Source organism: Mytilus edulis, chromosome 8 (genome assembly GCF_963676685.1).
Source record: "Mytilus edulis chromosome 8, xbMytEdul2.2, whole genome shotgun sequence".
Classification (NCBI taxonomy): domain Eukaryota; kingdom Metazoa; phylum Mollusca; class Bivalvia; order Mytilida; family Mytilidae; genus Mytilus; species Mytilus edulis.
In genome coordinates, this window is record NC_092351.1 from 50,813,475 (window position 1) to 50,831,832 (window position 18,358).

The 18,358-nt window shown below is 33.7% G+C and overlaps 1 protein-coding gene across 1 annotated transcript; it reads left to right on the forward strand.

Moving 5' to 3' along the window:
• The first annotated feature begins 2,888 nt into the window (after window positions 1-2,888).
• On the forward strand, window positions 2,889-5,395 carry LOC139484177 (uncharacterized). The gene is made up of 2 exons (XM_071267908.1): window positions 2,889-3,317; window positions 4,036-5,395. The coding sequence occupies exons 1-2, from the start codon at window positions 2,889-2,891 to the stop codon at window positions 5,344-5,346; spliced, it is 1,740 nt and encodes a 579-aa protein (XP_071124009.1). The 3' UTR covers window positions 5,347-5,395.
• Window positions 5,396-18,358: the final 12,963 nt, after the last annotated feature.

Sequence of the window (18,358 nt, forward strand, 5' to 3'; positions counted from 1 at the left end):
AAGGCAGGTCACAATGAGACTGAATACAATAGCAAGGTGCTACAGGCTTGTAGAAATTATGAGGATAATCCTGATGTCTGTAATTTGTGCCTGAGGTTGTTAGGATCAAGCGAGGATAGACAGATTTCATCCGCTATAGCCGAGTGGTCAAAAAATAAAAAGTATGACTCAAAGGCCGAAAAGGAAAAGGAGCCGAGCGTTGGCCAGAGTGTTAATTTATTACAAGATCGGCAACAAATACCTTATCTTTACCCTCCATATCCGGCTCCGATGCCAATGGGTCATAATTATCCAGGTCAAGTGTTGCCACCATTAATGGGACCGCGAGGGCTGGGTCCAAGGCACAGATTTCAGCGTGTAAGAGGTGCCTGTTTCTACTGTAAAGAAATTGGTCACTATCTTAACAATTGTCCAAAGATGAAGAAAGAATAGATTTATTTTGTTGTATTACTGTACGAGTTTTGTTGATTATTACCACATTTTTGAACATTTTAACTTTAGTTATCTTTTGTCCATTCACTACTTTAGTATTTTTGATTTCTATTCCGGAGGATCTAATTCTCTAGTGGCATTTGTCACGTGGAATGGAGGTCGGAATTCTTTCTCTGTAATTCTGTAATTTATTTTTCTCTTTAAGGGTGGTTCTGTTAAGAAGTTAAGATTTCATCCTGACATTCCTGACTGGGAAACGGGATCTGGTTTTAATCCTATGGAAGTTAGTCATTTTAAAATACAAGAACATTGGGTCAATTACAGAGGAAAGGTTCTTCGACCTCCGTTTCACGTTACATTAGCTGAAGAGGTTGTCGCTAGTGACCAGTTTGATTTCGAAGCCCTACCCTTTAGAGATCCAGAGTATTTTCAGGCGGGAAATTTGCATAAGCATTTTAATAAATGGAAAACTGTCGAGCCGAGTGAGGAAGTTTTAGATTAGTTGGAAAATGGCGATGATGTGACAAAATATTTCAAACATTTTAGGGGAAATTTCAAAGGGAAATCTTATGATTCAGACAGCCCGCCTAAACAATATTTTATTAATTCAGCTATGTGCAAAGATCATACCGATTTTATTAAATCCACTCTTTTAACAAGGCTAAAAAGTGGGTCAATGTCAGTATGAGGAAAAGTAGGGGAATGTGAACCTCCTCATCTAGTTATGCCACTTACTATAGAGATAACAAAGCCAAGACTGTGCCACGACGAACGGTTCCTTAATCTTTGGATAATGGACACACCTTTTGTCTTGGACACTTTAAAGGACGTTCCACGGTTAGTGCATAGCAATGCCTTCTTAAATTATTTAGATGATAAATCTGGGTACGACCATGTTTTACTTAAAGAAGAGTCTAGAAAATATTTTGGAGTTGAATATGGGGGCTGGTTTTTAGTTTATAATACAATTCCGTTTGGGTTTAAGACCAGCGCGTATATTTACCATACTATTGGGCTTGCAGCTACTGGATTTTGTAGGAAACTTGGGGTGCCTTGCTTACAATATATAGACGACAGACTCATTGTTGAATTCCTCACAGTTTCTTGTATTAACGGAAAATTCGAAGCCTTAAAGAGCTTGTATATCGTATTAGTGGGAGATATTATGGACATAATTGTGCAAATCGTGATACAAGCATGAAATTTGGTATAAAGGTTAACTAAATGATACTTATAAAAAATCCGCTGCTGGCCAGAAAAAATAATCATTTTGAAAATGGCGTCATAACAAATTAGGAATTGAACTGTAGTAGAGATGACTATATTTTCTTACGCCAGTCTATCAAATCATTGAACGTCACAGAGTCATGACATGATTATAATTTCTGTGTTAAGCTTTCTTAAGCCGATATATACCTTTCAAGCTAAAACACATAGAGTTATCTGATGCGCGTGTCTAGTCCTAGGTACATTTGAACATACATACAAGAATATGCCGTTCTAGGTAGCGCAATAATGGTTTTAGTGAGGACACATGATACATGTGTCCATTTACCTTCACGTAATATATCACCCAGAATTTTATAACAAGTCACTTCAATGTGAAATCCACCTCACATGACGATAAACTTATCTTCTATGTATAAAATCAGGCAATTCTCAATGAATATCCGTTACCAAAAGTGGCTGTTCTGTCGTTACTATTGATGTTTTTCTCGTTTTAACCACATTTTCCGTCTTATCCATCAAATAGCTGATCATTGCAACTGAATTGGCTTGTTTTTAAACAGTAGCATCATAGATTTTACACTTACTTGCTTTTTAGAGTAATGAGATGAATAACCATTTATACCAGTTTGCCCTGGTAGTGCATATATAAATCACTAATTATGTCTATAAATAGTTTGCCCATGCGCAAAATTGTTAAATCATGTGTGTCATAACCTTGAAAAATGTTATCAAACCAAATCATAATATCATTGAAAATCCCAAATCACTTATTTTATAGTACATAGTTAAAATATTTTTTAATGAATTTTGTTACATTTTCGCTCATGCGCAAACCCTGTATGTGTCAAATACTCATGTCTAGTGAATTATTCACATGTAAAGAAGGTAGCTACCAAACCTGACAGCTGTTTTTCACTAAAAGATGGTAAACAAAAAGTTTTCTAGAATAAATCAGTATTTTCAAACTGAAAAAAACGCCATTTTAGAAAACGGCGGTGGCCATCTTGAAAAAAATATTTTTTTTAATGGCCAGCAGTTGTTTCTTTAAAAGTATATAATAATGATGCTTTGTGGTAATTTTCATGCTTGTATCATCATTTGCACAATTCCCTCGATTTTGCCTGCTAATATCTTCCACTATATGTCAAGTAGTAATTAGGTTAGGGTATTTCATTGGATTGGATAAATCGGTTTTCGAGCCATGTCAGGTTATTGGATTTCTTGGTATGTTGATAGATTCTGTTAAACAGGCTTTTGTGTTACCTGAAAAGAAGAAAGTGGCATTTACTTTACTTAGGGAAGACATGTTGACCCAGCAAGTAGTTTCGTTAAAAACGCTTCAAAGGTTTGCAGGAAAATGTATATCATTTATGTTAGCGGTTCCCGCCGCGAGATTGTATACCAGAGAAGTAAATTTAGCTATAAGCAAGGACATCAAAAACAGCAGACCCGTTGCTCTTGGGGGTCGTTTAAAAACTGAAATAAGTCATTGGGCATTTTTAGACAAATGGGAGGGGTTTGTCCCTTGGAGGAAAGAAAGGCATTTGCAAATAAACCTTGCAACAGATGCATCGCTGTACAAATGGGGCGCTGTTGTTGAAGAGCAGGAAGTTTTGGGTGATTTCTTTGTTTCGGGAGATGATAGGCCTCTTCATGTGAAAGAGGCCGGGCTGTTGAAAAAAATTGGTTTCATTGTCAGGAAAAATCAAGGATCATAGGGTTGACGTGTTGGTTGACAATCAAGTAGTTATAGCATCTTGGGAAAAGAGTGGAAGTAGAAGTTCTGACCTCAATGATGTATTCAAATCAATTTTTCACGTCTGCCAAACCATGAACATTGATTTGCATTTACTTTACATTGCTTCAAAATGTAATCCTGCAGATATTCAGTCTAGAATGTTAAGCTTTCAAGATACTATGCTCAGTCCACAAGCTTGGCTCTTGGTTCAAAAGCGGTTTGGACCGCATACTGTGGATCTAATGGCCCTTGACTCAAACGCTATGGTCGATGATGGTGGTAAACCTTTAAGGCACTTTACTCCTTGTTCTACCCCAAAATCTTCTGGAGTTAATCTTTTCGCTCAGAATGTCACTGATGAGTTGAACCCATACGTTTTTCCACCTTTTTGTCTTATTTTTCCTGTTCTCAGTTTTCTTGTTGAACAAAAGCCGAAATGCTGCACGTTTGTTTTCCCAGCTTTATCGCCGTTGCCGTGTTGGTGGCCAACACTTTGGTCTATGGTAAACGACGTTTTATTAGTCTTAGGTCGTCAAGGCAATAATACTGTTCTGTTAGCCCCATCGAAATATGGCTTTTACCCAATGCCTTTGAAGCATGACTTGTATGCAGCCAAAATCATTTTCTAATTTTAGATACCTTGTGGAATACCAAGAATTTGGAAACCAGCTTCGCCCTGTGGCTCATGCTCTTACCCTTACGATGACGATGCAAAGTTTTGTCAATCTTGTGGTAATTATTTAGAGATTCAGAGCGACGAGCCTGTAGATTTGATAGATATTATGGTCAATGAAAGAATAAGACATTTGGATATCATGATGGAGAATACCCCGTACTGTAAAAAAGTTAGCGCCCTTGAAAAAGAATTTTCAGATTTTCTTTCTAAAAAAGCTAAGAGCATTCTTTTTACTTCGCCAGAAGAAGTAAGAAAATTCTTAATTGTCAAGGATTGCAAGGGAAAAACCCAAGTGCATGAGATAATTTGTCCTAATCTGGGTAAGTCTGGAATTTTTGACTGCCCATGCCCTTTAAGGTTATCCTCAAGCACTGTACGAACCATGTTGGGCCAATTGAAAAGAATTTTTGAAAACTATGGGAAGGGAAGAAGTTGGGACGAGGGCTCTAATTTTGGGAACCCTATTGCTAGTAAAAAAGTTCAGCGTTATTTGGAGGCGATAACCCGCGAACAAGCGATATCACATCGTGTAGTGAAGCAGGCAAAACCTTTGTTTTTTGACAAGCTTAGAAAAATAGCAATATTGATAGATTCCAAAATGGTGAAGGGAAATACAACACCTGAAAAATTTATTTTATTAAGGGACCAGGCTTTTCTGAAGCTCCAGTTTTTTGCAGGTGATAGGGCCTCTGATCTTGGAAAATGTCTCAGTCAGGAGATAAGGCGTTTGCGTGACGATTCAGGATTTGTTATTACACACACAGTTGGCAAGACGTTAAGTAATGGAAAGAAAAATGAATTTTCGGTTATGCGACTTGATGACCATTCTGTTTGTCCTGTTTTTGGAATTGAAAAATATGTGTCTTGTGCTGGTGAAATGGGCATAAATTTAACCCTTGGGTATTTGTTTCGTATATTAGATTGTTCAAGAAAACGGGTATTGGAAGCTCCGGTTAGTCATTCGGTTATGTATGGTCGCCTGAAGTCATATTTATGGGAGTTGGGAATGGATGAAGGCGAGACTCCTCATGGTATCAGAGGGGGGTGTGCTGTTACTTTGGCCGTCTCTGGTTTTGGAAATTCCCAAGACATAATGGATCATGTAGGCTGGTTTTCTCGAGGTAGCTTGGACAGATATTCAAGATTGGGCAAAATGGCAGATAAAAGTACGGTGGGAAATCTTTTTAAGCAAGTTTCTGATAACCCTTCATATGCAAGTTCGGTTTATGACGAGTACGGGGATACTAGCAAATTACCAACTGCTTTTTGAACTATGTAATTTTGAATATTGTAAATTGCCGTTGGCGATATATTTTTTTTTTTTTTTTTTTTTTTTTTTTTTTTTTGTACAAGTAGCATGTATATTGTCATATACTTTCTGTATTAAAAAAGATGCAATAATAATAAATATTATTCTTAAATGTCTTCTTGAATAAGATACGCATGAATGGATGGGTTGTTGTTTAATGTCCAGTGGCAAGTCAGATGCATATTCAGGACGAGAACATAATGAGAAATAAATTTTAACGTGCTAGCTCACAAGGTTACATTTCGCAGGAAGCAATGTCACCTTACCCGGACACATTTTTCTGACTCCGGGCTGACCAGTCTTAAAGTTTGCTCTAACTCCTCAATGTCGGGTGCTTGGCGGAAAAGCAGCAAATACTAATTTTCAAGTCTTTGATCCGGTTAGAATATGTGGTATGCGTCAATATGACAACTATTTAATGATACAACTGAACACGACGAAATACTTGTACATACTTATCTGTAGGGTTGGTAATATATGTACCAGAAGGTTCTTTTTGGATGGGGATAATTTAATTGTCTTCGAAATACATATGTAGCATACTTAATTTTTATGATATTTAGGGTCAGTATTGATAATTTGGATAATAAGCAGTTTCAGAAGTTGATGACTTATCTCCATCTATGGCTCTGTTCTTGGAACTTTTCGGCTTTACATTTTCGGTCATCTTGGAATCATCTAATATTCTCTAGAACATGGGTACTGCTGACGAGTGTTTAATGCATAAAATATGCATATACAGTGTGCAGAAAAGATTAGTGTCGTAGATTGTTATCCATTAATTTATATTTAGTGTTGGCAACTTTTAACGGAATCTTAAGAAAAGAAAATCATGAGTTTTGGGATAAGTTTTGGGGTTGATGATTTTTTATACTAAAGATTCTGTGTTTTTTCAAATTCAAACAGTCAAACGTGTTGTATGCGGACCAAAATTGTATGCCAAAACTAATAATGCATTCAGTTACTTAGAGCGTGGTGGCGCTTTGGATAATGTCATATCCTAAGCGGCATCACGTGAGAAGTAACGAGAATGCGTGCATCCTTTCACTTTTCGAACTGTTTTCGATGAGGGTTAGATGTATATCAGACCGATTGTAATGGGATGTTTTGTTTAGGCATAAATTGTCCATGGAAGTATTTCCTTTGTCTGTCGTGATTGATAGTGAAGTAGTTGGTCTATCTCGTCTCGTATTCATAGTGGTTAATGCATAGCGGCCGGTTTTCCCCTCCCACCCGACTTTTCTTGGGTTCGCACACTCTAAGTAACTGGATGCTCCCCAAAATGGTATGCCAAAACTAATATTGCATTCAGTTACTTAGAGCGTGGTGGCGCTTTGGATAATGTCACACAACCGAAAGCAATGATCTGTTGTATTTCTTCAAACATTTACGAAGCCAAATGCGTCCACCTCCTGTTTATAAACCGGAATTATTAAACACAAGGAGTTTCTCTCCATGAACATTTGTTTTTGTTCAAAGTCTGGCAATGTCTCCTCGTAGATCTATTTCTGAAAATTTACTCTTTTCATTATTTCTTTTTTTAATGATGTCTTAGTCAACAGATCTTCATTTTTTCACCAACAGTGAGCAAATACTATTCCAAGAAAAAAGTAAATGAAATATTAAGATTGGTACATTCGTTTCACCTTACAAAACCTTTTATTTTTTTTTACAGGGAATTGATATGACTCGTGTGATTTATGATATATATTCGACATGCAAAAAACATTTTAAAACAAATCAGAAAGCAAACTAGAAAAAAACCAACACTGATGAAACATACTTTTTTCTTATTTACATGAAAATAAGAAAAACACCATGATTGTAAAACATTTTTTGTTTTTATTTAAAAGGATAATATTATACAAGTACATGTAATGTTTGAAAACGGTACGAATTGCGTTGAGTGTATATGTAACAGTAAATAGATGAAAGTAGGAATTACATGTCACTCCTGTTGCACTTAGTTAATACAAGTTATTCCTGAAGCTGTCCATTAATTACCAATAATTACTATTTTTACGCCCAACCTACGATAGAGGAGGCGCATTTTTTTCTGACCTGTGCGTCTGTTCGTCCATCTGCCCCGTTTCATGTTAAATGTTTTGGTCGAAGTAGTTTTTGATGAAGTTGAAGTGCAATCAACTTGCAACTAAGTACACATGTTCCCTATGATAATTATGATCTTTCGAACTGTAATGCCATATTAGAGTTTTTACCCAAATTTGATGCTCCACCGAACATAAAAAATCATAGTGCGAGTGGGGCAGCTGTGTAATATGGACACAATCTTGTTAAATGAATTTTTACAACTATTTACTAACTGATAAAATAATTCTGCAAAAGTAAGGAGAATAATAATTATAAGATCAGTCAGTACTATTACAAAGTGATCATCCTATGATATACCTTTATGTTAAAAATGTTAAACTGTCTGAAATGCATTGGCTAAAAATTAACGATGATAAACAATCAATCTTTACTAAGACGTTGTATTGTTCAAATTATATAATGCCTCAAATTTGATAGAGTCTAAATGCCAAAAATACCATATTCAGCAACCTGAAGATGAAATTTTTAAACATAAATCTACAAATATAGCCAGAAATCACAACGTCCGTCAGCGTTTGTTCGTTCGAAATTCAGGACCAGATGCTTTGTAAGAATACGTGTAATCAGCTCCAAATTTGACAATCTCAGTACGTAATAGCTATCCTACTAAACATCTACAGAAAAGGTGGGGTGACTGCAGATGACCTGTAATATGCAATTTTGTTGAAAGCATTATGGTCAGATAACGGCCGGAAATAGTCTATGTCACATACTTCTTGGGACTCACATTTAAATTTTTGAACTATATCTGGAAATCGACTTAACAAATCTCTTTTTTTTAAATATTTTTAATTTAACTCTTTAAAATTTGTAAAGAAAGCACATAGAATCGACAAAAAAATCAAAATGTTTACTTTAAATCATCAAATGATTATTGTTTTCTCTATAGATTTTTCTATACAAAAATTTCTGTTGCTATAATGTAGAATATTAATACGGTTACCAACTTCGATTTTTAAAGGTATTCATCAATCAAAGTTGTGTACTAGGTGACAAATTATCAAACACACAGCGAAATAATCGTAACGTAATAGCGTCATATACTTACATAGAAATTGGTTAATAACCAAAAAGAGAAGCCATTTTATTTTTTATAGCATTAAAAAGGAAATTTTAGTATCATCCAATATCATTTTTATAATGTTTTCAGATATAACTAAGCGACCCCAAGTCATATGCAAAACTATTCAAAAATCTGAGACATAGCCCACTAACTGTTTCTTGACCTTTAGTTTGAAGGTCTCATCCATTAAACACTCGCAAACTATAAAAAAAAACGACCATTTTCCAGTTTCCAAACCCTAAGTGCAGTTGAAGAGCATGCAGTCTTACAATACCTTAGATTATGTCTTAAACTTTGAAACAAACATATCAAGTAAGTTAATAACTGTGCAAATTACAAAAAATCAGTGATTATCTTTACCTACTGAAACAATTAGTAAATACATGTAATCCCTTATTTGACTAGTAATTACAGGTATTTACTGAATTGTTCAGTTACGTGTACTAGTAATTCCTAAGTTCACCTGTTTACTGTCACATATATGCTATAAATATCATTTACTTCATGGTAAAAGTAAGTATTTTGGCATTCAAATAAAATGAGGATGCGACTTCTAGTGCTGACCGGTGATTTTGCAGGTCGATCATTCATTTAACTGTTAACTATCAATGTCTGTTATTTCGAACATGTATATCTCTTTCTGAAATACATGAGTTGACGAACTCGTGCAATCAAAATATTATTGTCACATGCCTTCTTTTAACCTCATTTCATTTATAACCAAACTAACAATCATTGTTGTTAAAACAAAACCAATCACAATGAATTGCACACGTACAAGAAAATCAAGTGAGGAAATTGGAAAAAATCGCTTATTAAAGAAAAAAAACATAAAGTGTTTGAATGTAGACATTAAAGGGGGGTGGTGACTGAAATAAGTGTACCATATGTGTTTCAGAGGAATAGTTTTAGCCGGTAGATTTGCTTAGAAAATGACATTTAGTTTGGTAGCGTGTAAAACCGATACAGAAATAGCTGATTTAAGGGCATATGTTACAGTTTCGGGGAGGTAATGACGTGGTTAACATAAAATTTTATTTTCGTGACCTCAAACTATGAAACATCGTAAAAAATGCATTTTTCGACTGATTTTTATCTTTCAAACTGATTCAAATTTTAAACAAAATTATGGACCCCTATTTTTTAAAATGACAGTATGTTTGATTAGGTTTGAAGATTATTTGTACCAAATATTATGAAAAAGTCAATGTTGCATTTTGTTTTAATTTGATAAAGATACAGCAAGAAATGTGTAAAGAGAACAATTGAACAAAATAATAATGAATATAAAAAGATATATAGACCTTTACTATGATTATATCTGTATCATGCTCCTATAACCACTCCAATATGTTCACAATGTTAATATAATACTTGATGTTTGTCATGTTTGTTAAGGTCGAAACATTCTAACTCCCCACGATCAAAGGAATATTCATAACTAAATTTAAAACAAAACATGCAAATGATAAGTATGCCATTATGTGTAGCAGTGTTCAATAATATAAAAAGGTCGAAAATAAACTGACAACGTCATGACTAAATATGAAGAAAAAAAACCAGACACATAATTAAGTTATAGAAAAATAGGATACTAATTTTACAAATCTTTATAAATTTAATATTTTTTGACGGTATATAAGTCAGAGGTGTGTCAGGAGTAATCAAATGAAAGACCGACCGGAGGGAGGTCTTTCTTTGAACAATCCTGACATCCCAAGGTGTGTTCTACGACAAGAAAAACCTTAAAATATGCATTATCTGACTTATATACCGTCAAAAAATATTAAATTTATAAAGATTTGTAAAATTTAGTATCCTATTTTACCGACAACACTTAAGTGGGATATTCCTTTCTAATGCGTTCAGGTTTTAATACGACCTACGGCTCATTTAGAATGTGAAATAAAACTCACTAAATAATTTAGATATAAACCTTTTAAAAAATATTATCCATACACAATAAAAATATTACTTTAACTGCATGAAGTAAGACACAAATGTATTGTTATCATCCAATAACGGTGCAAGACAAATACAAGACACATTGTAAGTATTTTTATGTACCACTTAGCTTATGGAAAAGGGGGAGGGGGTATGTTTTTTTTTCTATTTGTTATGTTACTTCTATCGCGGAAAGTGGTTATTTTTTAATTTGTTTTACTTGAATCGAATGAAAAATTCAGAAAGACTGTTTTTTGAATAGCAATACATTTTATTAAAAGATAATCAGGATATAATTATATACCCTCCGCACCCGACCCTTTCGTGAGTTACGTTAATGTTTTCAATAGAATATAAGATTATCTTATTAGTTGATCATTTGATAGAATAAAAGGTATACATAATTTTTTTAAAGTTAAGAACTGACACGAAGACGAATATAAATACATGTAGATCGCAGTATGATTTCCTAGTCAGTGCGTATCGTTCTGAACATGCATGAAAAATTTGCCACTGGACGTTATGCAAACAACCACAAATCAATCAACATATTCAGTTTGACTCAAAAAGATTATTAAAATCTTTCACACGAATATGTTAAATCTGGATTTATTTTATGAAAGTCTACATTAAATTTCATCTGACATATATGATTATGTTTCAAGGCTTAATTGTAGCGATAAATTAACAAAACTTCACGTAATTTGTTTCTAAAATTAAAATGCGGGACTACAATGACGGTTTCTTTTACACCTATCATCGATTGAACTTTAAAAAATAAATTTGCAAATCGTCAACAAAAAACTATCAGACGACTAAAGTTTTGAAGATAAATCATAGATTGCATGTCTATCAAGGAAAATAATGACCTCCCACAGGTCTTTATGTTATGCCTTGGAGCATATATCATATAAACATGGTATCGTCCGGGTTGATTCTGAAAAATAATTACCTGTCGTTCTGAAAGAAAATAACTCCATATAGGTATATAAATACATGATACAACATAAAAAACTAAAAACTAAGCAACACGAACACCACCCGAAACTGTAAGTGATCTCGGGTGTTTCGAAAGATCCTGCTCCACATGTGTCACTCGTCGTGTTGCTCATTTTGTTACAAACCCAGTAAATAGTAAAATTCGGTAGATCACATTCATGAAAAGGGAAGCGGATTGTAGTTAAGACGTAAAGAACATACCCAATAACGGTCAACAAATTATCGATAGCGTCTGCAAAATGTACGGAGGAATAATTTCAAGTTCATTATTTGGAACTGTAGGTCTTAAAGCCCCTTAAAATAAGCATTAATTGACAATATACTATAATAACATGCATACACTACCAATGTTGGAATATACAGTATATACATGTTTGAATCTACAGTATATACATGTTTGAATATACAGTATATACATATTTAGGTATACTACAAAACAGAAAAAAATACACATTACTATACATCAATATAAAATAAGAACTAATTTCTATACACTTATATACATATGGAACGTATTTCTATACATTAATATAAAAAAAAAAAATTCTATAAAGATTCAAATCAAAATTCAAAACACATTGCTGTGCATTGATATAAAATAGTACACATTGCTAAACGTTAATCATGTTAATATAAAAGCAGTACACAGTATCAAAGAAATATATACGCATGTAAACAATCAACTGAAAGCTAAGGTTAACATTATTACATATAGCTGCTTTAGAAGGCCTGTACCAAGTCATGAATATGACAGTTATTGTCCATTCGTGTGATTTGTTTGGATTGTTCTTTTGATTTTGCCATTTGATTAAAAACTTTCCGTTTTGATTTTTTCTCGGAGTTCAGTATTTTTTGTGATTTTTTTTTCAAACCTCGAATAACTACGTAATGCTTTAACACATCCTTTAAATAAAACTTTAGCATGCTTGTCATGTAAATCATTAGCTACATACATCCATGAAAACCGTATTTCATGTATTTTCAACTCAATCTTTACAAACATTTACCCAAAACATTATCTAGTTTCATGTACAAGCACTTAATATGTTTCTAGCAAACATACGGTTAACTGTTTAAAAATCACAAGTCTTATTGCAACTACTATAAAACCAATATATGTCTATACATTGATTATTATTATTAATTAATATTAGCTACTTTATTGTTTGATTTAAAATACATGTCCTGAACTCGATCTACAGGCAGCTCCTACATCATGTAAGAATACTTGAAATCAAGGAATTAATTTGACCTCTTTTCTCGAAAAAGTTTAATTTGCAACAATGAATAAACAAATAATTACTCTCGAGTCGTCCATGTAATTCATTTTTTTCACGAATTTTAAACTAGTTCATATATGTATTGACAATTCAGTTAGAGGAAAACTCTTGATAGTGTAACATTACAAGTTCATGACCCTAATATAAGGCAAATCATTATCTGTGTATACAGATGAAAAAAAATAGTATTTTTAAATATTGTTAAAAAAATACTAATAGATCGCTCTAGTTATACCGGTTGTACCATCTTATATTTTTTTGTTAAGGAGAGAAACAAATTAATTTAACATGTAATAAAAAAAAAGTAATGTTGAAATTTGCAATTAATTAAAAACAGAATTCTAAAGTAGAATTGTTCGGAACTGTTTTAACATAGACCTGACCAAAAACGTCAGGTTTGGTAATTTGACTCGCCAAATACGCGTTTTAACAATTCCAGATGTCTAGTTTGAGAGCAGCGTTTTTATACAGTTTCAATCAGATTGTAAGCAAGGTTAGAATTGATACCAACAAGTGAAATCACAAAAAATACTGAACTTAGAGGAAAATCCATAAGGAAGTCAATAATCACACAGCAAAATCAAATAACAAAACGCATCAAAAACGAATGGACAAGAACTGTCATATTCCTGACTTGGTACAGGCATTTTCAAATGTAATAAATGGTGGATTAAACCTGGTTCTATAGCGCTAATCCTCTCACTGTAATGACAGTCTTATCAAATTCCTTTATATTTACATTGATGCGTTAAGTAAACAATAAAATAGTCAAAATATGGGTACATCAGTCATCATCGCGTAACAATATTAAAAGGAACAATTTAACAGAACACCAAAACATCTACTACCTACGAATACATTGATTGATTTGAGTGTCTGACGTCAGAAATTTTATGTGCGTCACATAAATATGTCATTCAATGTGCATACACACAATTTTAAAATTTACATAGGCAATAATGTAAATCAATAATTTTCTGTAGACATTTTCGAAAACACGAAAGATCACGGACAAAAAATGTGATATATAGTTAGTCTCTAGTGAATCATTTTGAGTTATGTGTACCACACAAATTATATAGACCATCTCTTTGAAGAGCATGTAGCTAATTCTGGATTTCTGTTTTCTAGTTGTCTGTTTGTAGGGTATATCGAATTTTGTACGAACATACTCCCGTTTGTGAGAATCCGTACATCTTTAGAAAACGAAAGTCTGTCATAACCAGCCGATCGAACAATGCCATCATAGGCAGGTCGATCGTAAACATGTCGATTATTTTCTTGACTTGTCATGTTGTCCTTGTTTAAAAACGATATTACTTTATTTTCCATCATTAATTGTATTTCATGATGATGCGCAATAGTCCCTGGTCTAAGGTAACCATCTGAGTAATAATGACCTAATGACCTCGATTGTCGCTTAGGTTGGGACAGAGTAGTAAAATTTGCCTTAGACAGGCTGTTATGTTTACCTATGATGTTTATAGTGCTGCACGAATTATTGGTCACGTCTAAGTAAGAGTTGTGCAATTTTTTTCCAATGGCTACCGGTGTCGATGTTTCTGATAATCCTAATTCGTCTATTTCATCATAAAGACCTTCACTTTGATTTTCAGTTTGTTGTCGTCTGACATTATCTTCTTTCACTTCAATCATCGTAGGTGGTGTTATTAAAATCCTCCTTTCTCGAAATCTTTTCCAACACATATACATCAAGCCAAGACACACCATGAGACCCATAAATATAAGGGAGACAAACACTATTGTTTCCCGTAATGTAATTGCTGAAAAATTGACGTAAACATCAACATAATTTCGTATTGTTAATAGTTTACAGTTATGGCATGAAGGTTAGACAAAAGGACACATACAAAATGTTATATGCAATGTAATAAGAACACAATGAAAAATCTAGCTTTTACGAAGTTTTAAATATGTATTTGTGTCATAAGAGAAATAAAATAATATAAATGCGCGAACAGATCACACAAAAGAACCAAAACGATTAATATAGATTGTTAGTACAAATAATCAAAGGATGTTTCATTACTTGCATGCAGGAACTGAAGAGCCAATTTGCCAGAAAACTATGCGAAACTGTCCGATTGTTACTTTTGGCAAATTAGTTCATTTTTGGCACATCGGTGCACCTTAGTGATATAAGTAACCACATACATTGTTTTTATTTTAATATTTGACCGTTCTGGATTTTTTTCTGGTGCCATCTTTTTACAGATGAAATTGCTCAAAGACAGCCCAAAAAAATTTTGTTGGCATATTTTGCTGGTTAAGATAAAAAAAAAAAAAGATAGGGCAGCATTTATAATTTTTTGATAGTTGTCCTAAGTTATACATCATTTTAAGCGTAATAATGCTGCTTCTTAAGAAAAAAATATGGCAGCATTCATAGCTTTTTGATAGTTGTTCCTAATAATACATCAATTTAAGTATAAGAATATATAGAATTAACAATGCTTTCTGTTAAGTGTATGAATACATAACTGATTAAATATGTCAATATTGTAAAACAACATGTATATAATAAAACGGTATCTATATATACCTACTTTAGAAAATTATCAAGCTCGGCAAATAAAGTTGGTGTATAGTAAATGCGACAACAAAATGGTGTAACCTGTATATTCAAATGTTTTCCCAATTTGACGGCCTAATTTGTATCTAGTGACATATGATATGGGCTAGACTTATACATTGAATAACAACAAATCGAAAGGAGTACTTAATGTCTGTTAAATCTAATACTTTAAGAAAATAATCATACATAAATACAAATTATTTATAAATCAAGAGGCTCCCAGGAGCTGAAATAGCTCACATTGACAAATGGCACCTAAAACGATAAATCACATTATTTCCAAAGTAATCAATCTAAAAGATGAACCAACGACGTTCAAAATACCCGTTCGCTTGCAGGGTGCCACTGCTGCAGTTCAGTCCACTGATGACAATTTCTTTACTGGTGTCTCACGGAAAAGGTCCGCAAGGTATTACTTATCAGGAATTGATTCAAAGTCAACCCGTTCTGGAATCATGGCATATTTAGAAAGTAGAGACGTGCAAGTGACATACCTGAGATTGTTTCAATCGCGGAATAGCTTACGCTATGTGTCTGCTAAGTTGAATGTATCCGAAAACTGTGCTAATATTATTGAAGGTGAAAACTTTTGGCCGATTGGTGTGCGTTGTAGGTGCTGGCTCAGTAACCAGGCATGGTATCAACGAGGTTCCGAGGCCCCAAGCGACCAGAAACAAGACGAAAAAAAACAAACTTTAATAATGAATAGAACTAGTATTTCAACTGTTGTAGTATTCATGAATGTATTTCTCATTTTGTTTTTTATGTCTAGTATTAAGTTAGTAGCATGGAACGTCAGGGGTATCATGTCCTCTACTATTTGTCTTAGTAATTTGTTAAAGGACACTGATTGTGATATTTGCATTATATCTGAACATAAATTAAAAGAAAGGTCTTTACATTATTTATCTACTATAGAAAAAGGGTACAACTGTGTAAGTAAAGCTGATGCATTACCCATAGGGTATAACGCTTATCATGGTAAGGGTGGTATTGCCATATTATACAAAACCTCACTTCAGTTTTCTGTAAATGAATAAGTGACATTAACTCCAATAGAATAGCTGGTATTGAACTTAAAAACCAGTCTTATGGTTCACTTTTTATCTTTGGTGCGTACTTACCATCTGATGACTCTATTGAAAATTACAAGAGTGAATTAAGTATACTAGATAGTTTATACGCATACTATAGTGTTTATGGTAATTGTATAATTGCAGGTGATTTAAATGCTAGCTGCTTACAGAAAGACAGATCTGTCTCAAATATTTATAAATCAAAAGAGTTATTAAATTTTGTATCTAGACATCATTTGTTGCATGCTGGTGGTAAAATACAAATTAAAGGGCCAAAGTATACGTATGTAACTAAACAAACAATGTTAGATTATATCTTGTGTAATGAAATTATATATAGAAAACTAAGGTACTATGAAATCCTTGATGAAGGGGCAATAAGTAGCACATCCGATCATTTGCCAGTAGTGATTGAGTTTGAGACGGACTCCACCCCACATCGTGTTATTAACTCCAGCGACAAATTACCAGCTTGGCATAAGGTAACTGACGCACAGATCAATCAATACCAAAAACTATTGTCTGACCCCATGGAAATATTAATTGATAAAATGAACTCTTATTCTTTTGCTGATATTGACACTATATATGACGACTTTGTTAGCACATTGCATAATGCTGCGAACATCGCAATTCCAAAATGCGGATTTAATCCACTCACCAAACCGTATTGGAACGCAGATGTGAAACGAGCGCACGACAATGAAAGGTTAATGCGTAAACTTTGGGTTCTAGATGGTCAACCTCGAGGAATGCATTTTGACTCTTATCGAATATACAAAAGAGCAAAGTCCGAATTTAGACGTGTACAACAAGCGGCTAATGAACAGTATATGCAAAAGTGTTATGATGATCTAAATGAAACCGCAGAGTGTGTTATACGGTTGTTTTGGAAACAAATAAAACGTTTTAAAGGTCGTTCCTCCAAGATATACCCCGAAATTGTGTATGAAAATAAAGTGTACAGTTCTCCGGAGTCTGTAGCAAACTGTTTTGCTGAGTATTTTCATGAGCTGTACCAACCAAAAGACAGTGATAATTTTGACAATGAATTTAAGTGTTCGATTGAGAGCGTATACAAAGACATTATTAAAACTTGTGGTGTTGAAGGTGGATACTTACCTGGTGGATTGATCACCGAACAAGAAGTTTCTAAATTGATAGGTCAGTTAAAATATAGAAAAGCTGCCGGACATGACAGAGTACAAAACGAACATTTGCGCCACGGAGGTAGACCTGTTGTGAAGTGTATAACGGTCTTATGCAATCTCATCGTCAAATTAGGACGTATACCAAAGAACTGGAAACTAGGCCTCCTTGTTCCTATCTTCAAAGGTGGAAATAAGTGCAAAACTTCACCCGATAATTATAGACCAGTTAGTTTACTGTCCTGTGTTTTGAAACTATTTGAAAGTATTATTAAAGCTCGGTTAATTGACTTCGTGTTGTATGACAAGAACATGCCGAATCTCCAACAACAAGGATTTCAAAAGTACCTTAGTTGCTTAACTGCATCGTTTAATTTACATGAAACAATTTATCATAACCTAGAATTATTCAGTAAAATTTTTGTTGCCTTTTTAGACAGTAAAAAAGCTTTTGACACTGTCTGGAGAATTGGTCTTATGTATAAATTGTATAAAATAGGTGTAACAGGCAAATTATGGTCAGTTATTAATGACTGTCATATTGATACTATGAGTTCAGTAATTGTAAACCAGTGTCAGTCTGGGTTATTACAAGGGGTTAGACAAGGAGGGGTTTTATCTGGCTTATTATATTTAGTATTTATAAACGATATGTTGGTTGATCTTGAAAAATGTAATAAGAAAACTGGTGTTTATCACATAGCTAGCTGCTCCCCTGCTCTCGCTGACGATATTTCATGTATTGGCACAACTCC

Coding starts and splice junctions, on each gene's coding strand:
- LOC139484177 (XM_071267908.1), top strand. CDS start 2,889: ATGTTGATAGATTCTGTTAAACAGGCTTTTGTGTTACCTGAAAAGAAG. Junction 3,318..4,035: donor GAGATGATAGGCCTCTTCAT/GTGAAAGAGGCC, acceptor TTCTAATTTTAG/ATACCTTGTGGAATACCAAG.